Source organism: Scyliorhinus torazame, chromosome 22, assembly GCF_047496885.1.
Source record: "Scyliorhinus torazame isolate Kashiwa2021f chromosome 22, sScyTor2.1, whole genome shotgun sequence".
In the NCBI taxonomy this organism is placed as follows: Eukaryota; Metazoa; Chordata; class Chondrichthyes; order Carcharhiniformes; family Scyliorhinidae; genus Scyliorhinus; species Scyliorhinus torazame.
In genome coordinates this window covers 30,760,470-30,784,290 of record NC_092728.1, presented here as the reverse complement: position 1 = coordinate 30,784,290, position 23,821 = coordinate 30,760,470, and the positions used below count along the sequence as shown (strand labels likewise).

Here is a 23,821-nt window from a genome sequence, read left to right as displayed (position 1 = left end):
TGGCAGGTAGGATCAAGGAAAACCCAAAAGCTTTCTATAGGTATGTCAGGAATAAAAGAATGACTAGGGTAAGAGTAGGGCCAGTCAAGGACAGGGATGGGAAGTTGTGTGTGGAGTCTGAAGAGATAGGCGAGATACTAAATGAATATTTTTCGTCAGTATTCACTCAGGAAAAAGATAATGTTGTGGAGGAGAATGCTGAGACCCAGGCTATTAGAATAGATGGCATTGAGGTACGTAGGGAAGAGGTTTTGGCAATTCTGGACAGGCTGAAAATAGATATGTCCCTGGGGCCTGATGGGATTTATCCTAGGATTCTCTGGGAAGCCAGGGAAGAGATTGCTGTGCCTTTGGCTTTGATTTTTATGTCATCATTGGCTACAGGAATAGTGCCAGAGGACTGGAGGATAGCAAATGTGGTCCCTTTGTTCAAGAAGGGGAGTAGAGACAACCCCGGCAACTATAGACCTGTGAGTCTGTTGTGGGTAAAGTCTTGGAGGGGATTATAAGAGACAAGATTTATAATCATCTAGATAGGAATAATATGATCAGGGATAGTCAGCATGGCTTTGTGAAGGGTAGGTCATGCCTCACAAACCTTATTGAGTTCTTTGAGAAGGTGACTGAACAGGTAGATGAGGGTAGAGCAGTTGATGTGGTGTATATGGATTTCAGTAAAGCTTATGATAAGGTTTCCCATGGTAGGCTATTGCAGAAAATACGGAGGCTGGGGATTGAGGGTGATTTAGAGATGTGGATCAGAAATTGGCTAGCTGAAAGAAGACAGAGGGTGGTGGTCGATGGGAAATGTTCAGAATGGAGTTCAGTTACAAGTGGCGTACCACACGGATCTGTTCTGGGACCGTTGCTGTTTGTCATTTTTATCAATCAATCAGCAGAAGGGTGGGTAAATTTGCAGACGACACTAAAGTCGGTGGTGTTGTCGACAGTGTGGAAGGATGTTGCAGGTTACAGAGGGACATAAATAAGCTGCAGAGCTGGGCTGAGAGGTGGCAAATGGAGTTTAATGTAGAGAAGTGTGAGGTGATTCACTTTGGAAGGAATAACAGGAATGAGGAATATTTGGCTAATGGTAAAGTTCTTGGAAGTGTGGATGAGCAGAGGGATCTAGGTGTCCATGTACATAGATCCCTGAAAGTTGCCACCCAGGTTGATAGGGTTGTGAAGAAGGCCTATGGAGTGTTGGCCTTTATTGGTAGAGGGATTGAGTTCCGGAGTCATGAGGTCATGTTGCAGCTGTACAAAACTCTGGTACGGCCGCATTTGGAGTATTGCGTACAATTCTGGTCACCGCATTATAGGAAGGACGTGGAGGCTTTGGAGCGGGTGCAGAGGAGATTTACCAGGATGTTGCCTGGTATGTAGGGAAAATCTTATGAGGAAAGGCTGATGGACTTGAGGTTGTTTTCGTTGGAGAGAAGAAGGTTAAGAGGAGACTTAATAGAGGCATACAAAATGATCAGGGGGTTAGATAGGGTGGACAATGAGAGCCTTCTCCCGCGGATGGAAATGGCTGGCACGAGGGGACATAGCTTTAAACTGAGGGATAATAGATATAGGACCGAGGTCAGAGGAAGGCTCTTTACGCAAAGAGTGGTGAGGCCGTGGAATGCCCTACCTGCAACAGTAGTGAACTCGCCAACATTGAGGGCATTTAAAAGTTTATTGGATAAGCATATGGATGATAATGGCATAGTGTAGGTCAGATGGCTTTTGTTTCGGTGCAACATCGTGGGCCGAAGGGCCTGTACTGCGCTGTATCGTTCTATGTTCTATGTTCTAATAACAGATACCCGGGAGTGAGTTACAGACTGGAATCTAATCGAGGGTTTCCGGTGGTTTATATATAGAATATCAGATATCCGGGGGTGAGTTACAGACTGGAATCTGATTGAGGGGTTCTGGGTGGTTTAAGTATAGAATAACAGATACCCGGGAGTGAGTTACAGACTGGAATCTAATCGAGGGGTTCGGGGTGGTTTATATATAGAATAACAGATACCCGGGAGTGAGTTACAGACTGGAATCTATTTGAGGGGTTCGGAGTGGTTTATATATAGAATAACAGATATCCAATAACCGGGAGTGAGTTACAGACTGGAATCTAATCTTAGGGTTCGGGATGGTTTAAATATAGAATAACAGATACGCCGGAGTGAGTTACAGACTGGAATCTAATCGTAGGGTTCAGAATGGCTTATGTATAAATATCGGATATCCGGGAGTGAGTTACAGATTTGAATCTTATCGAGGTGTTCTGGGTGGTTTATATATAGAATAACAGATACCCGGGATTGAGTTACTGACTGGAATCTAATCGAGGGATGTTGTGCGATTTGAATAAAGACTAATTGATAGCCAGGAGTGAGTTACAGGCTGGAATCTTATCGAGGGGTTCTGGGTGGTTTAAGTATAGAATAACAGATACCCGGGAGTGAGTTACAGACTGGAATCTAATCGAGGGGTTCTGGGTGGTTTAAGTATATAAAAACAGATACCCGGGAGTGAGTTACAGACTGGAATCTAATTGAGGGGTTCTGGGTGGTTTAAGTATAGAATAACAGATACACGGGAGTACGTTACAGACTGGAATCTAATCGAGGGGTTTGGGGTGGTTTATATATAGAATATCAGATACCTGGGAGTAAGTTACAGACTGGAATCTAATCGAGGGGTTTGGGGTGGTTTATATATAGAATAACAGATACCCGGGAGTGAGTTACAGACTGGAATCTAATTGAGGGGTTCTGGGTGGTTTAAGTATAGAATAACAGATACACGGGAGTACGTTACAGACTGGAATCTAATCGAGGGGTTTGGGGTGGTTTATATATAGAATATCAGATACACGGGAGTACGTTACAGACTGGAATCTAATCGAGGGGTTTGGGGTGGTTTATATATAGAATATCAGATACCTGGGAGTAAGTTACAGGCTGAAATCTAATCGAGAGGTTCTTGGTGGTTTATATTGTTGCTAACTTTTGGTTGGTTCACTTGGCTCTGTTTTATAACCTTTGCCCTCGAGTCGCCAGGTATCTTTATGATACCGCCACGAGGTTCAAGTTCGAGTAACGACTAATAACTCAATACACCGATTAGTAAGATTTAAATCAAAGCACATTTATTATACACTGTAATCGCTACTCCTGCACAAATTCTACATCTAAGCTACTTCTGCGACTAACAGGCCTGTATTTAGCTTCGGACTGGCCCACCAGGTCAGGAAAACAAATGGCCTTTCGTTCGGGTTCTGAGTCTGCGGGATTCGAAGTTGGTACGGATTGATAGCTGGGAGCGCCTATCTCGTAGCGAGCGTTGAGTTAAGACTTACGATCTCTCGGCGGCCACTGGACCGGTCACGGTCAGGAAGAAGAGGGGCCGATTTGAACTTGGGGCTTAACTTTATAGTCCCCAGGGGCTTTCCACCTTTCGGGGCGCACCCTGTACCTGGTTCTAGGTGACTGGACTTCGTTCCAATCGCTTGGTTCGATTTCTCCAATACTGGAGCGGTTCCCTGATCGATGGGCGGTCTTGAGGTGTCCGTTAACCTCTTTTGTGTTGGCTCCTGCTGGCGCCAGGGAGTCTGGCTTAGTCTTGTTTGTCCCAAATGTTGCTCTTGTTCCCAGGGATTGCTTATTAGTATGTAGATGGTTGCTACATTATTATGAAGATGGCTGCTAGTATCGATGCTGTCTGGGCCTTTGCAGAGTTAAATACACAGCAAACTTGTACCTGCTGGTTTCTGCCTGTGTTGGCTGAATTTCCCTTCAGCCTTTGACGTTCGCTATTTTAAATCGGGACTTGGCCAACTCAGGTGGCTACACTCCTTCCTTGTGATCCTAACGCGAGGCGTGAAGGATCATATAACTGCATTGCTTTCCATTCCCTGAACCGGCGAGCACTCTTCGATGGCCTCTACACTGACCATAACTATGCAAAGATATTTTAACTAACAATTCTGAGGGGCGCTATGTCAAACAGGGACATGCATTACAAAACAAAAAAAGTGGGAACCTCTAACTATCCTTAATAAACTACACTCACTCAAATATTTCATCTCAATAACTTCCTGAACCAGACAAACAAAATCATAGCAGTTTTTTCCACATTTTCCTGGCTTGGCAGTCAAGCTCAGGATTGTACAATTGCTCATGAACATTTCTTTATTTACAACAAAACGCAAATGGATGCTCTTTATTATAGATCGCGGGGGTCGGGGTCTGGTCGTATCAGAAAATAGGGGATCTTATTCTATATACCGGGGTTCGAGCGCGGTACGCTCTCCTTCTCCATTTTCTCAGACGAATAGTCTGCACGCCAATACCAATAGGGATTCTATCACGTAGGACAGGGAGTACCAGGTTATAAACCTGTCACACCAAGATGGTGTGGTGTCGCTTGTGACTGGGCTCTGGGTACTGTGGGGGAGTGAATCATTAACTGCTGGGGGAGTTGAGGTCAGGGGGTTCGCGTTCGCGCGCAACCAAATCCAAGTCCAAACCAGTCCAAAGATGTGCAGGTTAGGTGGATTGGCCATGACAAATTGCCCTGAGTGATGGGTTGTGGGGATGGGGTGGAGGTGTTGACCTTGGGTAGGGTGCTTTTTCCAAGAGCCGGTGCAGACTCGATGGGCTGAATGGCCTCCTTCCGCACTGTAAATTCTATGATCTATGAAATATCCATTATAACGATGAGCCACGCGGAGGATGTCCTCATGGTTCTTCTTCTTTCACTTCTCTTCTCCGGTCCTGGAGCTTCTGGAGTTCTGTGTGATCAAGCATAGTGTCTGTTACTACCATTATTAATAACTACCTGTTATTACTATCTCGTACGATATCCTGTCTGTCCTTTAGTGCCAATTACTCCCTTTATAATTGGTCACTATGTGTGACTCCCTCATTTTTTATTTTAAAAACCTAATTTCAGGACAGGACACACATACAGATAATGAACCAGTGCGAGCCGTCTCGCAGACTGTGCAATTTACCATCCAAATGTTTCAGGATGTAAATAGCATGTGGTTGGCAACCTCAGGGTTACCTGAAACAAAACACAACTTTTTGAACCAAATTTTCCAAAATGAGGTGCGTATGGGCCGCGACGGGTAAGTGTTGGATGGAGTCCCCGGGCAGGGCGGGTCCCAATGCCGTTTCTCCACTGCCTGAGCAATCGACAAGAACGGGCAAGAAATGTAGTCATCGTGGGGGGTTGTCGTATTGGTTCCTTCCTCGAACCAGAAGAGCAGTTACGAACGGGGGTCTGTGTTTCCGTTGACAGACGAGTTCCTCTGAACTGGCGTCTGGGACATTAACAAGTCGCTGTGGACAAACTAGTTCCGCTGAACTAGCGTCCGGGACAAACTAGTTTCTCTGACTGCCAGTGGGCGTCAGAACGGTGGTGTTGTGGGGCCGTGAAAATGTTTTTTTCCGGTCGAACATACAACATTTAACAAAACATTACAAACAACATAAAACATGCTGCAGGTTCCATCAGAAAGGACACCGTTTTCTCCCAAGCGGTTCCTTTTAAAACATCATCTGGACACCTCAGTTATCGGTTGCGAACAGGGTCGCAAAGGGGTTCTCGTTTTGGGAGTCAGACTCAAGGTTGTCATCTTCTCCCGGATGCCAAACTCTCGAGTGCATCAGGGCTGATAGGGCTGAATGGTGTGATCTGGGATCGCTCTCGTCATTCCGGACGAGTCTGTACGAATTATCTCTGTGCCAATAGGTGGTGTCTAGTTGTGTGGGGACGGAATCGGGGTCGTCAGTGTAGTTCGGTGGTCGGTGGTGGGGTTTGTTTAGGAAAGTGATCATGAAGGGATCACTCGAATCGTGCTCAGAATCGCTGGGTGTGGGTCCTGTTGCATGGGGATAGTAGGGAGGCGTGCTGTGGCTAGTGTCCGAGTCACAGTCGCTGTCGCTGCTGCTGCTGTCTGTGGGCGTTCCGGGGTGGAGTGTATATTTCGGGGGTGGAGTCGAGGTTGAGTCCGTGGCTGGGCAGGACGTATTGGGGGATGATAGGGTTACGTTGGCTGTGGGCGGGGTGTGGTGTGCTGCGTCGAGCATGACGTGGTGTGAGTGGTTAGACTGTGTTCCATATGCCTTCAGCTGGTTGATATGGAACCACGCAGTCTTTCCGTTGGGGTACTTTATTTTGTAGAGGGAAGGGCTTACTTTGTCCGCAATGGAGTACGGACCCGAGTACTTTGGTGACAGGAATATGCTGGGGTTGTATACGGAGAGCATGACTTGCTGTCCTACACTGAACTCAGTCGCATGTACTGTCTTATCGAAACAGGCCTTGCTCTGTTTCTTTCTTGTGCCCAATTTCACTGCGGCTGCTAGCTGAGCCGTTTTAACATCCTCCACTAATTGTTCTACTGTGTTCTCGTGTGTGAGGGCCATCACTTTGGGGCTGGTCAAGTCTAAGCCTAATAAAAATTCTGTGCCTTTCATGTGGCGTCCGGTCATGAGGGTGTGTGGGGTGTAACTTGGAGAAGTTGAAACTGTATTTCGCAAAAACATCAGCGCAAAAGGGAGGACCGAATCCCAAGTGGTGTTGTTTTGCTGGACCATTTTTCTGAGGGTGGATTTTAGTGTCTGATTCATGCGCCCCATGATACCACTTGACTGGGGTTGGTATGCAATGTGGAATTTTTGGGTAATGCCAAATATCGTGAGGACGTTTTTCATGACATGTCCCGTAAAATGGGAACCTTGGTCGGATTCAATGCTGCGGGAGAGTCCCCATCTTGTAAAGATGTGGTGGGTTAAAATCTTGGCTGTGGTCTTTGCCGTGTTCGTTCTGGATAGGAATGCTTCCACCCATTTGGTAAACATGTCTATCACCACGAGTACATATTTATAACCATTCCTACATTCCTACAATGGTCCTATAAAATCAATCTGGAGGTTAGTCCAGGGGCCATTAACGGGTCGGGTGTGACTGAGCTGAGCCTTTTTGGCGTATCTGTACGGATTATACTGGGCGCAGATAAGACAATTCTCAATGTAGTGATTTACATTGTCTTTTAAACTCGGTCACCAGCAGAGCTGCCTGAGGTGGGCTGTAGTGGGATTGATTCGCTGATGTCCATGACTGTCATGGAATAAACAAATCAGTTGATTCCTGTCCTGTTCAGGAACCACGTAAAGGGTGACTTTTAACACCACACTGTCATGTGTGGTCAGTGCATTTCTAAACCTATCATAAGGGGCTGGATAATTTCCTTTCAAAATCTCCTTGAGATTGCTGTCCTGCTTCTGGGCCTGCACTAGATCCTCGATCTTAGTCTGCGAGACCTGAATTGCATTCACTGGTGCGCTTTCATAGTATTTACAGTGCAGAAGGAGGCCATTCGGCCCATCGAGTCTGCACCGGCTCTTGGAAAGAGCACCCTACCCAAGGTCAACACCTCCACCCTATCCCCATAACCCAGTAACCCCACCCAACACTAAGGGCAATTTTGGAGACTAAGGGCAATTTACCATGGCCAATCCACCCAACCTGCACATCTTTGGACTGTGGGAGGAAACCGGAGCACCCGGAGGAAACCCACGCACACACGGGGAGGACGTGCAGACTCCGCAAGACAGTGACCCAAGATGGAATCGTACCTGGGACCCTGGACCTTTCGGGGGGGTGTCCAAAAATATTCATGCCTGGAACCTGCTTTAGCCAGTGCGTCGGCTTTTACTTTTCCAGGGGGGGAGGAACGATGGTGACTACGAACTTTGACTATACCAAAAGTCCTGTTCTGTGCTCTCTCTAAGATGTGATGGAGCAATGGGGCTGAGGGGAGGGGTTTTCCGTCTGCGGAAACAAATCCTCTTGCTTTCCACAGGGGTAGGAATTCCATAAGGCTGTTACAGACATAGAGGCTGTCCGAGTATATGTCTACTGGGCTGGGGAAGGAATCTGGGTGTTCCATATGCGATGGCCGCAAGCTCTGCTGCCTGCGCGCCTAAGTGTCCTGGAAGGTTTATTGCTATTTCTTCTAGGGCGTGTCCCTGCGCGTCCTCGACATAAATACCGCATCCTGTTATGCGCTTCCCTTCTAATACTGTGGAAGATCCATCCACATTTTTCTTTATGGGTTCGCACGTGTCTGTGTGCTGGGGGCTCTGGGTTGAACTGCCTATCTTTCTGGGGGATGTTTTAGCAATAAAGGGGCCTGTGTTGTGGTGTGGAAAGATGATATCACATTCGTGGGGGGTTCCAGGGTACTGTAGGTTGTCGGCTAAAAAAGTGTGGGTCTTTGTCCTTTTAACAGTGATGTCCTGTCCCTGCAAAAGAAGGGTCCATCTCGCTGCTCTAATCTGACTAACTGTACCGTCCTTGAGTCGTCCATCCATTAAAAGTAGGGTGGGGGTGTGTTCCGTGAGGATGGTGATGGGGTTCAGTCCGGTAATGTACGAAAAATACTGTACTGCCCAGAATACTGCGAGCAGGTGCCTTTCATAGGCTCCACAGCATCTAAAACTCTGGAGGCGTAAGCCATGGGCCTTAACTGTTCGTGCCGTTCCTGAAGGAGCACGGCCGAAAGGGTTTTGTGCTTGCTACCTCTATCGCGTAGGGGAAAGCGGGTCTGGAACTTGTAGTGCGGGGGCTGCTATGAGTGCTTGCGTCAACGCATCCACAGCATCCGTATGCTGCGGAAGCCATTCCCAGGGGGCTCCTTTCTTTAGGAGGTCTGAGAGGGGTGCTGCCTTGCTGGCGAATCCGTCAATGTGGATTCGGCAGTAGCCAACCAGTCCTAAAAACGACCGGAGGGCTGAAACGTTGTGGGGAATTTAGCAATCGAGTCAATTGTTTTGCGCTCGATCTCGCGTTTACCATGTGTAATAATTGTACCCAAATATATCACCTTATCTTCCAAAATCTGGGCCCTTTTGGGGTTAACTTTACAACCAATTGAGTGTAAGAGTTCCAGGAGTTCGGACAGAAGCTCAATGTGCTCTTCCTTGGTGTCTGTCTGCAGTAGTAGGTCATCTACGTACTGGACCAGACATTCGGGGCGAGAAAATTTGGCTAAACCATTTGCCAGCTGTGGGTGGAAAATGGAGGGGGAGTTGTGGAATCCTTGTGGAAGGCATGTCCACGTGTACTGTTGGTTTTTAAAGGTGAAGGCAAATTTGTATTAGCACGCTTTTGCCAACGGAATGGACCAGAATCCATTACTGATATCCAAAACCGTAAAGAATCGGGAATTGAGTCCCTGCTTGAGCATGATCTCGGGACTTGTTGCTACTGTGGGGGCTGCTGCGGGGGTGATTTTGTTGAGTTCCCGGTAATCGATGGTCAGTCGCCATGATCCATCGGGCTTTCTCACTGGCCAAAATCGGGGCATTATTAGTGGAGGCTACTGATCTAAGTACGCCCTGCTCTAATAAGCTTTCTATTACCTTTGCGATTTCTCCCTCTGCCTCTTGGGGAAATCCATACTGTTTTTGGGGTCTTGGGTCAGGTCCTGTGATTTGTACGGAACCAGCCATCCGTCCACAGTCGTGCTTGTGGGTCGTGAATGCCGTTCCGTTTTTACAGCGCTGATTTTGTTGGCGTATTCTCCTATTGTGAGCGTTGCGGAGGCTCTTGCAGATTTTGCCATTTTCCAGACACACTGGTTGACTGGATCAAATGATAGATTGTGGGAATTCATCAAGACTATTCCCAGAATGTGTTCTGCTGTGTGGGGCAGGTCAACTAAAACTACGGGGTGCTTGGTGGTGATGTTACCGATTTGAATGGGTACAGGGGCTGTGATGTGTCCCTGCTGTGAGTGGCCTGTAAAGCCGCTGAGGGATTTGAATGGGTACAGGGGCTGTGATGTGTCCGTGCTGTGAGTAGCTGTAGTGGGCCACGTGTCCTTTTGGAACATGGTGGAGGAATTTATTGTGGTGCGGGACCCTCCTGTGTCCCAGAGAAACTCGATGGGCTGTCCCCGAATTTTCACTGCAACTACCGGTAACTGGGGGAGCCCGAACACCGTCAGTCCGTTCCGGTCAGGTCCGTCTGATCTGAACGAGTGCTCACACTATGTATGGGCTCTGTCTTATTCCTACTTAGAGTGCCCGTCTGCTGGGCTCTCTGTGGCTTTTGTGGGGCATTGCATTCTCTTGCAAAGTGTCCAAACTGTCCACAGTTGTAACACTCCTGTGACTTTTGTGGGGGGCTGTTCTTTCCTTCATTTACCCATGGTGGCAGCATGGAGTGCTCTTAACGCTGCCTTCAGGTCACTTCACTGCCTCTGCAATGCTTCTACCTGCTTCTCGGTTTCTTCACGTACCAGGACTGCACTTTGCGTGTCCTGATAATCCTTTTAATACTGGGACTGGAGGCTGCTTAGGTGCGCCAGACAAGACTGGTGTGCCCACTTGGCATCATCCACCTTTCCGTCTTTTGCTGCCAACTTCCTCCTTAACTCTATATTCTCTCTTTCTACCTCACTAACATTGACCTTGCTCATTTGATGTATGCCTTCTATCTCTTTCCGGAGCATCCTAACGACCTCCTCTGTGCCTCGCAACTGTGCCAAGCAGGACACGATTGCCATCGGCTAGCGAGCTTTCCCTAAGCTCTTCTTGTGAATCTCGCTCAGGTTCTCCCACCAAGTATGTCCTATACTCCCGGGACCTGTTTCCTCATTGCTACAGAATTCGCTCCAAAGGGGCCATCCTTTCTCTTTGAGGTACTTCCTAATTTCTTCCTCCCACACGGGACACTGTCCTACTCTACTGCTGCTGGTCGCTGCGACCGCAAATTCCTCTAGGTTCATGAGGCGCTGCATAGCCTGCATTATCATCTTTCTTGTCCGAATGCTTCTTTTAAATTTGGAACAGGGGAGCGAAGGCGGTGCTGTAAATACGGGTACGGCTTTCGCTAATTTCCGAAGTACAAACCCCCGACAGTTTTGTCGCAACAAAAAATCTATCCGTTTACCTTATAGTCATGTTAGTTACGCATGCATACACACACTTCCGAATTATTATTATTTTAAAAAATATATATTTTATTAAAGTTTTTCGATCAAACAAAAACAAAAATTTCCCATTTTACAACTTTGTAATAATATATACATTGATCGTTTTTTAAATAAATAATATGCTAACTAACGGCAACTGCCAACAACAAAATAAGAAACAAAAGAAATAGTAACTAAAATAGTAACTTCGTAAAATCTAATATAAATAACTAATATATAAACACACACATAAAACCCCTGAGGACCCAAATGAGTCCTCCCCCCCCCGGGTTGCTGCTGCTACCTTTCCTATTTTCCCTTATCGCTCTGCGAGATAGTCGAGGAACGATTGCCACCGCCTGGTGAACCCTTGAGCCGAACCTCTTAGTGCATACTTTATCCGCTCCAATTTTATGAACCCTGCCATGTCGTTTATCCAGGCATCCACGCCCGGGGGTTTAGCTTCTTTCCACATAAGTAGAATCCTTCGCCGGGCTACTAGGGACGCAAAGGCCAAAACATCAGCCTCTCTCGCCTCCTGCACTCCCGGCTCATCTGCAACCCCAAATATAGCCAACCCCCAGCCTGGTTCGACCCGGACCCCTACCACCTTTGAAATCGCTTTTGCCACACCCACCCAGAACCCATGCAATACCGGACATGACCAGAACATGTGGGTGTGGTTCGCCGGGCTTCCCGCGCACCTCCCGCACCTATCCTCCACTCCAAAAAATCTACTCAGCCTTGCTCCAGTCATATGCGCCCTGTGTAGAACCTTGAATTGTATCAGGCTGAGCCTGGCACACGAGGATGAAGAGTTTACCCTACTTAGGGCATCTGCCCACAGCCCCTCCTCTATCTCTTCCCCCAGCTCCTCCTCCCATTTTCCCTTCAGCTCCTCTACCATCGTCTCCCCCTCGTCTCTCATTTCCCTATATATATATCTGACACCCTACCATCACCCACCCATGCCCCTGAAATCACTCTGTCCTGGATCTCTTGCGCCGGGAGCTGCAGAAATTCCCTCACCTGTTGCCTCACAAATGCCCTCACTTGCATATAGCGAAATGCATTCCCAGGTGGCAGCCTATATTTTTCTGTCAGTGCTCCCAGACTCGCGAACGTCCCGTCTAAGAACAAGTCCTTCAATTTCGCAATTCCTGTTCGCTGCCAAGATTTAAATTCCCCATCTATCCTTCCCGGGACGAACATATGATTGTTCCTTATCGGGGACCATACTGAGGCACCCGTCACTCCCTTATGTCGTCTCCACTGCCCCCAAATTTTCAGAGTTGCCACCACCACTGGGTTTGTGGTGTATTTTTTCGGGGAGAACGGCAACGGCGCCGTCGCCAGTGCTTTTAGGCTAGTTCCCCTACAGGACGCCATCGCCAGTCTTTTCCACGCCGCTCCTTCCCCTTCCCTCATCCACTTACATATCATTGACACGTTGGCGGCCCAATAATAATCACTTAGACTCGGCAGTGCCAGTCCCCCTCTGTCCCTACTGCGCTGCTTTACTCTTGGGGTCTTTCCAGCCCACACAAAGCTCATAATACTCTTGTCCACTTTTTTTAAAAAGGCCTTTGTAATCAGTACAGGGAGGCACTGGAACACAAAAAGAAACCTTGGAAGAACCACCATTTTAACCGCCTGCACCCTGCCCGCCAATGACAGGGGCACCATGTCCCACCTCCTAAAGTCCTCTTCCATCTGCTCTACCAGTCGTGCCAAGTTAAACTTATGCAAGGTTCCCCAGTTCATGTCCACCTGGATCCCCAAATACCGGAAATCCCTTGTTACCTTCCTCAACGGTAAATCGTCTATTCCCCTGCCCTGTTCCCCGGGGTGCATCATAAACAGCTCACTCTTCCCCATATTCAATTTATATCCTGAAAATTCTCCAAACTCCCTGAGTGTCTGCATTATCTCAGGCATCCCCTCCACTGGGTCCGCGACATACAACAACAAATCATCCGCGTATAATGACACCCGATGCTCTTCTCCTCCTCTAAGTACCCCCCTCCACTTCCTGGAGCCCCTCAGCGCTATGGCCAGTGGCTCAATTGCCAATGCAAACAGTAACGGGAACAGGGGACATCCCTGTCTTGTACCCCTATATAGTCGGAAGTGGTCAGATCGTTGCCTATTTGTAATCACACTTGCCACCGGGGCCCTGTACAGGAGCTGAACCCATCTAATGAACCCCTCTCCAAATCCAAATCTCTTCAGTACTTCCCACAGGTAGTCCCACTCCACTCTATCAAATGCTTTCTCTGCATCCATCGCCACCACTATCTCCGCCTCCCCCTCCGGTGGGGGCATCATCATCACCCCCAGCAGCCTCCGTATATTAGCATTCAATTGCCTCCCTTTAACAAACCCGGTTTGATCATCATGCACCACCCCAGGGACACAGTCCTCTATCCTCGTCGCCATCACCTTGGCCAAAAGCTTGGCATCTACGTTCAAGAGGGAGATAGGCCTGTATGACCCGCACTGCAGCGGGTCTTTGTCTCTTTTCAGGATCAGCGATATCGTCGCCTCCGACATCGTCGGGGGGTAGTGTCCTCCTTTCCCTAGCCTCATTAAAGGTTCTCGTCAGAAGTGGGGCCAGCAGGTCCACGTATTTCCTATAGAACTCCACCGGGAACCCATCCGGTCCCGGGGCCTTCCCTGCCCGCATGTTCCCAATTCCTTTTACCACCTCCTACATCTCAATCTGCGCTCCCAGTCCTGTCATCTCCTGTTCCTCAACCTTCGGGAACTCCAGCTGGCCTAGGAAACGCATCATTCCCTCTTTCCCTTCCGGGGGTTGAGCCTTATATAGCCTCTCGTAAAATACCTTAAACACCCCGTTCACCCTCTCCGCTCCCCGTTCCATATTTCCCTCCTCGTCTCTAACCCCTCCGATCTCTCTCGCCGCCCCCCTCTTCCTAAGTTGTTGGGCCAGCAGCCGGCTCGCCTTCTCTCCATATTCATACTGCACTCCCTGTGCCTTCCTCCATTGTGCCTCCGACTTACCCGTGGTCAACAAGTCAAAGTCCGTGTGCAATCTCCGTCTTTCCCTGTATAGCCCTTCATCTGGAGCCTCCGCATATTGCCTATCCACCCTCAAAATCTCCCGCAACAATCTCTCCCTTTCTTTACCCTCTTGTTTCCCTTTATGGGCCCTTATGGAGATCAGCTCCCCTCTAACCACCACCTTCAGCGCCTCCCAGACCACTCCCACCTGGACCTCTCCGTCATCATTAATCTCTAGGTACATTTCAATACATCCCCTCACCCTTACACATACCCCCTCGTCCGCCAACAGTCCCATATCTAATCTCCAGAGTGGGCGCTGTTCCTTTTCCTCTCCTACTTCCAGATCTACCCAATGTGGGGCATGATCTGAAATGGCTATAGCCGAATACTCCGTTCCTGCCACCTTCGGGATCAGCGCCCTTCCCAGGACAAAGAAGTCTATCCGGGAGTACACTTTGTGGACATGGGAGAAGAAGGAAAACTCTTTACTCTTTGGCCTAGTAAATCTCCAGGGATCCACTCCTCCTATCTGCTCCATAAAGCCCTTAAGCACCTTGGCCGCTGCCGGCCTCCTCCCGGTCCTAGATCTGGACCGGTCCAGCCCTGGGTCCAGCACCGTGTTGAAGTCCCCCGCCCCCCCCAATTACCAACTTTCCCATCTCCAGGTCCGGGATGTGCCCCAACATACGCTTCATAAAGTTGCGTCATCCCAGTTCGGGGCATATACATTCACCAGCATCACCGCCTCACCTTGCAGTCTGCCACTCACCATCACGTATCTACCCCCACTGTCCGCCACTATGTTCTTTGCCTCAAACAATACCCGTTTCCCCACCAGTATTGCCACCCCTCTATTTTTCGCATCCAAGCCCGAGTGGAATACCTGTCCCACCCATCCTTTCCTTAATCTGACCTGATCCGCCAGTTTCAGGTGCGTCTCCTGAAGCGTGACCACGTCTGCCTTTAGCTTCTTTAGGTGCGCAAGTACCCTTGCCCTCTTAATCGGCCCGTTCAACCCTCTCACATTCCACGTGATCAACCGGGTTGGGGGGCTCTTTACCCCCCCCCTCGTCGACTAGCCATCCCCTTTTTTAGACCAGCTCCTCACCCGGTTCCCACGCACCCGCTTTTCCCCCCGACGGCGCCCTCCCGTCCCGACCATCCCATCCCGTAACAGCTCCCCTTCCCCTTAGCAGCAGCAACCCGATTCTGCACTGTAAATTCTATGATGATTGAAACTCGCCCTCCTTCTCGCCACCTCCGCACTCCAATCCTGATACACGCGGATCACCGCGTTCTCCCACCTGCTGCTCCGTGTCTTTTTCGCCCATCTCAGGACCATCTCCCTGTAGCGGTGGAACCTCACCACTATTGCTCGAGGTATTTCTCCTGCCTTTGGTCTTCTCACGAGGACTCGATACGCTCCCTCCACTTCCAGGGGGCCCGTCGGGGCCTCAGCTCCCATTAAGGTATGGAGCACCATGCTCACATACGCCCCAACGTCCGCTCCCTCTGCCCCTTCGGGACGACCCAAGATTCTTAAGTTCTTCCTCACACTTCCGAATTATGAGGATTGGTCAGAACTCCTTGAACACTTGTGGTTTTCTGTTCCCAATTGGATCTCTAATTCAAATTTATGGGTTCTCCCGGAGTGGTGAAGCCACTTCTACTTTGGGTCCCATCAGAAAGTCGCCAGTAATATGTTGCTAACTTTTGGTTGGTTCACTTGGCTCTGTTTTATAACCTTTGCTCTCGAGTCGCCAGGTATCTTTATGATACCGCCACGAGGTTCAAGTTTGAGTAATGACCAATAACTCAATACACCGATTAGTAAGATTTAAATCAAAGCACATTTATTACACACAGTAATCGCTACTCATGCACAAATTCTACGTCTAAGCTACTTCTACAACTAACAGGCCTATACTTAGCTTCGGACTGGCCCACCAGGTCAGGAAAACAAATGGCCTTTCATTCGGGTTCTGAGTCTGCGGGATTTGAAGTTGGTACGGATTGATAGCTGGGAGCGCCTATCTCGTAGCGAGCGTTGAGTTAAGACTTACGATCTCTCGGCGGCCACTGGACCGGTCACGGTCAATGTTGGTTCGCGTTGCAGGGTGACCCGGTCAGGAAGAAGAGGGGCCGATTTGAACTTGGGGCTTAACTTTATAGTCCCCAAGGGCTTCCCGCCTTTCGGGGCGGACCCTGTACCTGGTTCTAGGTGACTGGACTTCGTTCCAATCGCGTGGTTCGATTTCTCCAATACTGGAGCGGTTCCCTGATCGATGGGCGATCTTGAGGTGTCCGTTAACCTCTTTTGTGTTGGCTCCTGCTGGCGCCGGGGAGTCTGGCTTAGGCTTGTTTGTCCCAAATGTTGCTCTTGTTCCCGGGGATTGCTTATTAGTATGTAGATGGTTGCTACATTATTATGCAGGTGGCTACTAGTATCGATGCTGTCTGGGCCTTTGCAGAGTTAAATACACAGCAAACTTGCACCTGCTGGTTTCTGCCTGTGTTGGCTGAATTTCCCTTCAGCCTTTGCCGTTCGCCATTTTAAATCGGGACTTGGCCAACTCAGGTGGCTACAATATATAGAATAAGAGATACCCGGGAGTGAGTTACAGATTGGAATCTAATCGAGGGGTTTGGGGTGGTTTATATATAGAATAACAGATATCCGGGAGTGAGTTACAGACTGGAATCTAATCGAGGGGTTTGGGGTGGTTTATATATAGAATAACAGATACCCGGGAGTGAGTTACAGACTGGAATCTAATCGAGGGGTTTGGGGTGGTTTATATATAGAATATCAGATACACGGGAGTGAGTTACAGACTGGAATCTAATCAAGGGGTTTGGGGTGGTTTATATATAGAATATCAGATACCTGGGAGTAAGTTACAGGCTGAAATCTAATCAAGAGGTTCTGGCTGTTTTATCTCTAGAATAACAGATACCCAGGAGTGAGTTACAGACTGGAATCTAAGAGAGGGGTTTGGAGTGGTTTATATATAGAATAACATGCGGGAGTGATTTACAGACTGGAAACTAATTGAAGTGTTTGGGGTGGTTTATATCTATATAATAATAGATATCCAGGAGTGAGTTACAGACTAGAATCTAATCGAGGGGTTCGGGCTGGTCTATGTGTAGAATAGCAGAAACCCAGGAGTGATTAACAGACTGGAATCTAATCGAGGGATGTTGTGCGGTTTGAATAAAGACTAATTGATAGCCAGGAGTGAGTTGCAGACTGGAATTTGTATTGGGAGTAATTTGAGGTTTATATCTCGAATCACAGATACCCAGCTGTGATGTGATCCCGTGTAGTGTGGCTCCACTAAATTTTGCATGGGTACTATCTGCTGTCTCTGCATTCCTGACAGTGTCTGTACCGGGGAAAGAAGAAGGGATGTGTTGAGCCTGTAAAAATCCTCTAGCAGAAGGAGGTTGGATATCTGCTGTGATGCTGCCCTGTGCAACCAGGGGAGAAATGTACAGTCAGTATTCTCTGGGCTGGGGATACTGGGGAGGGGGAAGGGTTGCTGAATCCCGACAGCCTGGGATGGAGATGGAATTTGAATGATGCGCCGCCTGATGACTATTCATTCTGTGTGTCTTGAACTCCCTCAGGACGTGGGGCTCTGGGATCTCGAGCACCGGTTTGAGCTACAGGGACGAATTGCCAATGCCAGTCCGACGCTGGCTGTCAGGACAGCATTGGCAGGAGAGCAGCGAGTGCGGCGGAAGCACAATCATCAACAGCGGAAATTGCCGGACGACAAACCGACGGAAATCCAGAGAATTTCCCACTTCCCCCAAGGTATCAAACGTGTACGGCTAACGGCAGACACAGCACATGGCAGAGGAGTAGTTGAGTGGTAGAGTGAGGGAGCTGGATTAACATCAGTACAGACACAGTCAGTAACACAGGGTGCTGGGAGAGAGGGGTTACTGAGTGACAGTGTGAGGGAGCTGGATTAACATCAGTAGAGATACAGACAGTAACACAGGGAGCTGGGGGAGAGGGGTTACTGAGTGACAGTGTGAGGGAGCTGGATTAACATCAGTACAGATACAGTCAGTAACACAGGGTGCTGGGGGAGAGGGGTTACTGAGTGACAGTGTGAGGGAGCTGGATTAACATCAGTAGAGATACAGTCAGTAACACCGGGTGCTGGGGGGAGAGGGGTTACTGAGTGACAGTGTGAGGGAGCTGGATTAACATCAGTACAGATACAGTCAGTAACACAGGGTGCTGGGGGAGAGGGGTTACTGAATGACAGTGTGAGGGAGCTGGATTAACATCAGTAGAGATACAGGTAGTAACACAGGGTGCTGGGGGAGAGGGGTTACTGAGTGACAGTGTGAGGGAGCTGGATTAACATCAGTAGAGATACAGTCAGTAACACAGGGTGCTGGAGGAGAGGGGTTACTGAGTGACAGTGTGAGGGAGCTGGATTAACATCAGTACAGATACAGTCAGTAACACAGGGTGCTGGGGGGGAGAGGGGTTACTGAGTGACAGTGTGAGGGAGCTGGATTAACATCAGTACAGATACAGTCAGTAACACAGGGTGCTGGGGGAGAGGGGTTACTGAGTGACAGTGTGAGGGAGCTGGATCAACATCAGTAGAGATACAGTCAGTAACACAGGGTGCTGGGGGGAGAGGGGTTACTGAGTGACAGTGTGAGGGAGCTGGATTAACATCAGTACAGATACAGTCAGTAACACAGGGTGCTGGGGGAGAGGGGTTACTGAGTGACAGTGTGAGGGAGCTGGATTAACATCAGTAGAGATACAGGTAGTAACACAGGGTGCTGGGGGAGAGGGGTTACTGAGTGACAGTGTGAGGGAGCTGGATTAACATCAGTAGAGATACAGTCAGTAACACAGGGTGCTGGAGGAGAGGGGTTACTGAGTGACAGTGTGAGGGAGCTGGATTAACATCAGTACAGATACAGTCAGTAACACAGGGTGCTGGGGGAGAGGGGTTACTGAGTGACAGTGTGAGGGAGCTGGATTAACATCAGTAGAGATACAGTCAGTAACACAGGGTGCTGGGGGGAGAGGGGTTACTGAGTGACAGTGTGAGGGAGCTGGATTAACATCAGTACAGATACAGTCAGTAACACAGGGTGCTGGGGGAGAGGGGTTACTGAGTGACAGTGTGAGGGAGCTGCATTAACATCAGTACAGATACAGTCAGTAATACAGGGTGCTGGGGGAGAGGGGTTACTGAGTGACAGTGTGAGGGAGCTGGATTAACATCAGTAGAGATAGTCAGTAACACAAGGTGCTGGGGGGGAGAGGGGTTACTGAGTGACAGTGTGTGGAAGCTGGATTAACATCAGTAGAGATACAGTCAGTAACACAGGGTTTTGGGGGTCACTTCGACCGATGCTGACATGGACGGGTGCATTTGCAGCAGGCAGGTTGGTGAGGATGAGGTCAAGTTTTTTTTTTGTATAAATTTAGTGTACCCAATTCACTTTTTCCAATTAAGTGGCAATTTAGCGTGGCCAATCCACCTACCCTGCACATCTTTGGGTTGTGGGGGCGAAACCCACGCAAACATGGGGAGAATGTGCAAACTCCACAGACAGTGACCCAGAGCCGGGATCGAACCTGGGACTTCGATGCTGTGAGGCAACAGGGCTAACCTACTGCGCCACCGTGCTGCCCCGGATGAGGTCAAGTATGTTTGCCCCTCTTATTGGTTCCCCCACCACCAGTCCCAGTCTAGCAGCTGTGTCCTTTAGGACCTGGCCAGCGCAGTCTGTGGTGGTACTACCGAGCCCCTCTTGATGATGGACATTGAAGTCTCCAGTCTGTGCGCTTGTTCAACCTGGAGGAGAACTGAGTGTGGATGGTGGGTGCTCTGGATCCGTGGGACACATACAGGCCACCAACACTTAAAATAGTGCAACACTATTTTATAAAGCTAGAAACTGTTGAACATACTTTCACTGTGGGTTAACACGATATTAGATTAAACTAAAGACGTGTGCCTGTCCTAACCACTCTATGCACTCAGCACATGGTGAAGATCTGTGCTGTAAGCTGTAAGCTCTGTCCTTCTGAGAGGCTGCATCCCGAATGAGCGGGAACTCTGATGCCCTCTGTCTATACAGTGAGTGTGCTCTAACTGGTGATTGGCTGCGGTTTTGTGTGTGTTGATTGGTCTTGCTGTGCGTCCATCAGTGTGTGCGTCTGCACCATGATATACTGGTGTATATTATGACATCCCCCCCTTTTATAAAAAATGTATGTGTGTGGCAATAAATAATGTGTGGGGTGCGAAGATATATTTACAGGACTACGTACATGAGAACTAAGCTATTTACATGGGAAGGTGCCTGGTGCAGAGAAGCAGTATGCAACAAGAGTAACGAGATCAACACTATATACAAACCAGGGAAACGATCAAACAAAGCAACAAAACAATTCAGAGAGTCCATAAATTCGAAAAGTTCAGAAATTTAGTCTCCTGAGGTGGGCGACGAGTTCTGGTTGACCGCCTCAAGGGTGGGTCGAGATGAGTTCAGGAGCGGGCTGGACTGCGTCAAAGTCAGGGGGAGGCAGTGTGACAGGGAGCTCTGCATAGTCCGTGGCAGGGTCAGCAGGAGGGCGAGGCGATAGTGGAGGATCACGTGGCGAGCGTGGAGCGAGACGAAGGGCGTGTCAATTGCGACGCAGAATCGAGCCATCCGGTAGATGAACAAGACGAACAGGGGGCCACCTGCCGAAGGACAACAGCGGTTGCAGACCATCCACCATCTGGAAGATGGATGCGGATGTTGTCAACTGGAGCCAGAGCAGGGAGATCAGCTGCACGGGAGTCATGAGCCGCCTTGTGCTGTGCACGAGACAGCTGCATCCGGCGAAGGACCGGAACGTGGTCGAGGTCTAGGACATGGATGGACGGCACCGTCGTCTTCAGGGTGCGACTCAGGAGTAATTGGGCTGGCGACAGGCCAGTGGACAGTGGGGCGGAGCGATAGGCCAGCAAGGCAAGGTAAAAATCAGACCCAGCATCGGCAGCCTTGCATAGGAGCCGTTTGACGATATGTACTCCCTTCTCTGCTTTGCCGTTGGATTGGGGGCACAGGGGACTGAACGTCACATGGCCAAATTTGTACCGCCTGGCAAGGTTGGACCATTCTTGGCTGGCAAAGCAGGGGTCATTGTCCGACATTTCCGTGAGCGGGATGCCGTGTCGAGCAAAGGTTTCTTTGCATGCACGAATGACTGCAAACGAGGTGAGGTCGTGCAACCGTATCACCTCTGGGTAATTCGAAAAGTAGTCCACGATCAGGACATAGACTCTACCCAGCGCGTGGAATAGGTCGATGCCCACCTTGGTCCATGGTGACGTGACCAACTTATGGGGCTGCAGGGTCTCACGTGGTTGGGCTGGCTGGAAGCGCTGACAAGTGGGGCAGTTGAGCACTGTGTTGGCTATGTCCGCATTAATGCCGGGCCAGTGCACTGCCTCTCGGGCCCGTCGGTGGCACTTTTCCATGCCAAGGTGGCCCTCGTGTAGTTGTTCCAGGACAGGCTGGCGCATGCTATGCGGGATGACAATGTGGTCCAGTTTTAGAAGAACCCCGTCTACTACCGCCAGATCATCTCTGACATTATAGAACTGAGGGCATTGGCCCTTGAGCCACCCGTCCGTTAGGTGGCGCATGACACGCTGTAGCAAGGGGTCAGCCGCCGAATGTGGACGAGGCATTAATCCGAGGCAGGTAGATTGGAGGCCACGAATGCCACATGGGCGTCAACCTGGCAGACAAATCCCGCTGGGTCACATGGAGTGTTGACTGCCCTGGAGAGAGCGTCAGCAATGATGAGGTCCTTGCCTGGGGTGTATACCAGCTAGAAGTTGTATCGCCGGAGCTTGAGAAGAATATGCTGGAGGCGAGGCGTCATGTCGTTCGAGTCTTTCTGTATTATATTGACCAGCGGGCGATGGTCGGTCTCGACGGTGAATTGAGGAAGTCCGTAGACATAATCGTGAAACTTAACAACACCGGTCAGAAGGCCCAGGCACTCCTTTTCTATCTGCGCGTAGCGCTGCTCCGTGGGGGTCATTGCACGTGACGCATATGCAATGGGGGCCATGATGAGGCCTCATCACATTGAAGGAGCACTGCCCAATGCCGGATTGACTGGCATCGGTCGAAATTTTGGTCTCCTTTGCTGGATCAAAGAAGGCTAAGACCGGGGCCGTGGTCAGTTTTGCCTTAAGTTCCCTCCATTCGCGCTCGTGGGCAGGGAGCCATTGGAAGTCTGTCGTCTTCCTGACCAGGTTCCTGAGAGCCGTGGTATGAGAGGCGAGGTTAGCAATGAATTTCCCTAAAAAATTGACCATGCCCAGAAATCGGAGACCGCCTTCTTGTCCTCTGGTGTTTTCATAGCTGTGATGGCAGCTACCTTGTCCGCATCCGGCTGCGCACCCAATTGGGAGATGTGATCCCCGAGGAACTTAAGTTCTGTCTGACCAAAAGAGCATTTGGCCCTGTTGAGGCGGAGGACATGCTCATGTATATGTCTGAATATGCGCTGGAGGCGACTAACATGCTTATGATTGTGTCATCGACATAGACGCGAACACCTTCAATACCTTCCATCATTTGTTCTATAATCCTATGGAACACGTCTGATGCAGAGATGATCCCAAACGGCATCCAGTTGTAACAATATCTTCCAAAGGGGGTGTTAAATGTGCAGAGTTTCCTGCTGGATTTATCGAGCTGGATTTGCCAGAATCTTTTTGAGGCGTCGAGTTTGGTAAAGAGCTTGGCGCGAGCCATCTCACATATGAGCTCTTCGTGCTTGGGAATTGGATATTGCGCTCTCATAATATTGCGATTTAGATCCTTGGGATCAATGCAAATACTCAATTCGCCGGAAGGCTTTTTTACACATACCATGGAACTGACCCAGTCGGTCGGTTCCGTGACTTTGGAAATCACTCCTTGGTTCTGGAGGTCCAACAGCTGCTGCTTGAGGCAGTCCTTAAGGGGTGCTGGGACCCTGCGAGGTGCATGTACCACAGGCGTGGCATTCGGTTTTAATAAAATCTTGTAGGCGTGCCCATGCCCTCGAAGACGTCGTGGTACTGGTTGATAATGGCGTCGAGCTGCGCCCTGAAGTCAGTGTCCTGAAAGGCAGACGCGTCAGCAGGAGAGAGAGAGTGAACTCTCTGAACTAGGTTTAACAGCTTGCATGCCTGCGCGCCAAGCAGGGAGGCTTTCGAGGAGCCCACGATTTCAAAGGGAAGGATGGCTTTGCGTGACCTGTGCGTCACTTCAAGTTGGCATGAGCCACTGGCAGCAATGGCATTGCCATTATAATCTAATAGCTGGCTGGTGGCAGGACGGCTGGTTTGACACAAAGACACAATGAGATTGGCGGAGGCACCGGTGTCCAGGCCGAATCGTATTTGGGACCGGTTGACCGTAAGGGTGGCACATCACTCATCATCCGGATCGATGCTTTATACCGATAGAGGCTGGATTCTTTGCTTCGGGTACACCCTGTTTTTTGTAATGATACCGACTCGAAAAGGTGCCTTCGGGTCCTCGGTGTCAATATCGGACAGCAGGTCCGAATCGGGCTTGGTGACCGTGGGTTGAATGGCCCGGACATTCCTACGAGGCTGGCTAGAGCGACAAGAGTTGGCAGGCTGAGCTGATCTGCATAAAGCAGCATAGTGGCCAAGTTTCCCCATCGTCGGGATTTGGCAGGACATTGCCGCTTTAAGTGGGCGGAGCCACAGTTGCCGCACGTTATAGTGT

The 23,821-nt window shown here is 49.5% G+C and overlaps 1 protein-coding gene across 2 annotated transcripts in view; it reads left to right on the top strand.

Moving 5' to 3' along the window:
- LOC140398986 (coiled-coil domain-containing protein 120-like) overlaps positions 1 to 23,821 on the top strand; it is a 197,520-nt gene that overhangs the window by 83,780 nt on the left and 89,919 nt on the right. For both annotated transcript variants that reach the window (XM_072488013.1, XM_072488014.1), the window contains exon 6: positions 17,648 to 17,837. In XM_072488013.1, coding sequence (XP_072344114.1) covers positions 17,648 to 17,837 — 190 coding nt within the window. The remainder of the gene's footprint in view (positions 1 to 17,647; positions 17,838 to 23,821) is intronic.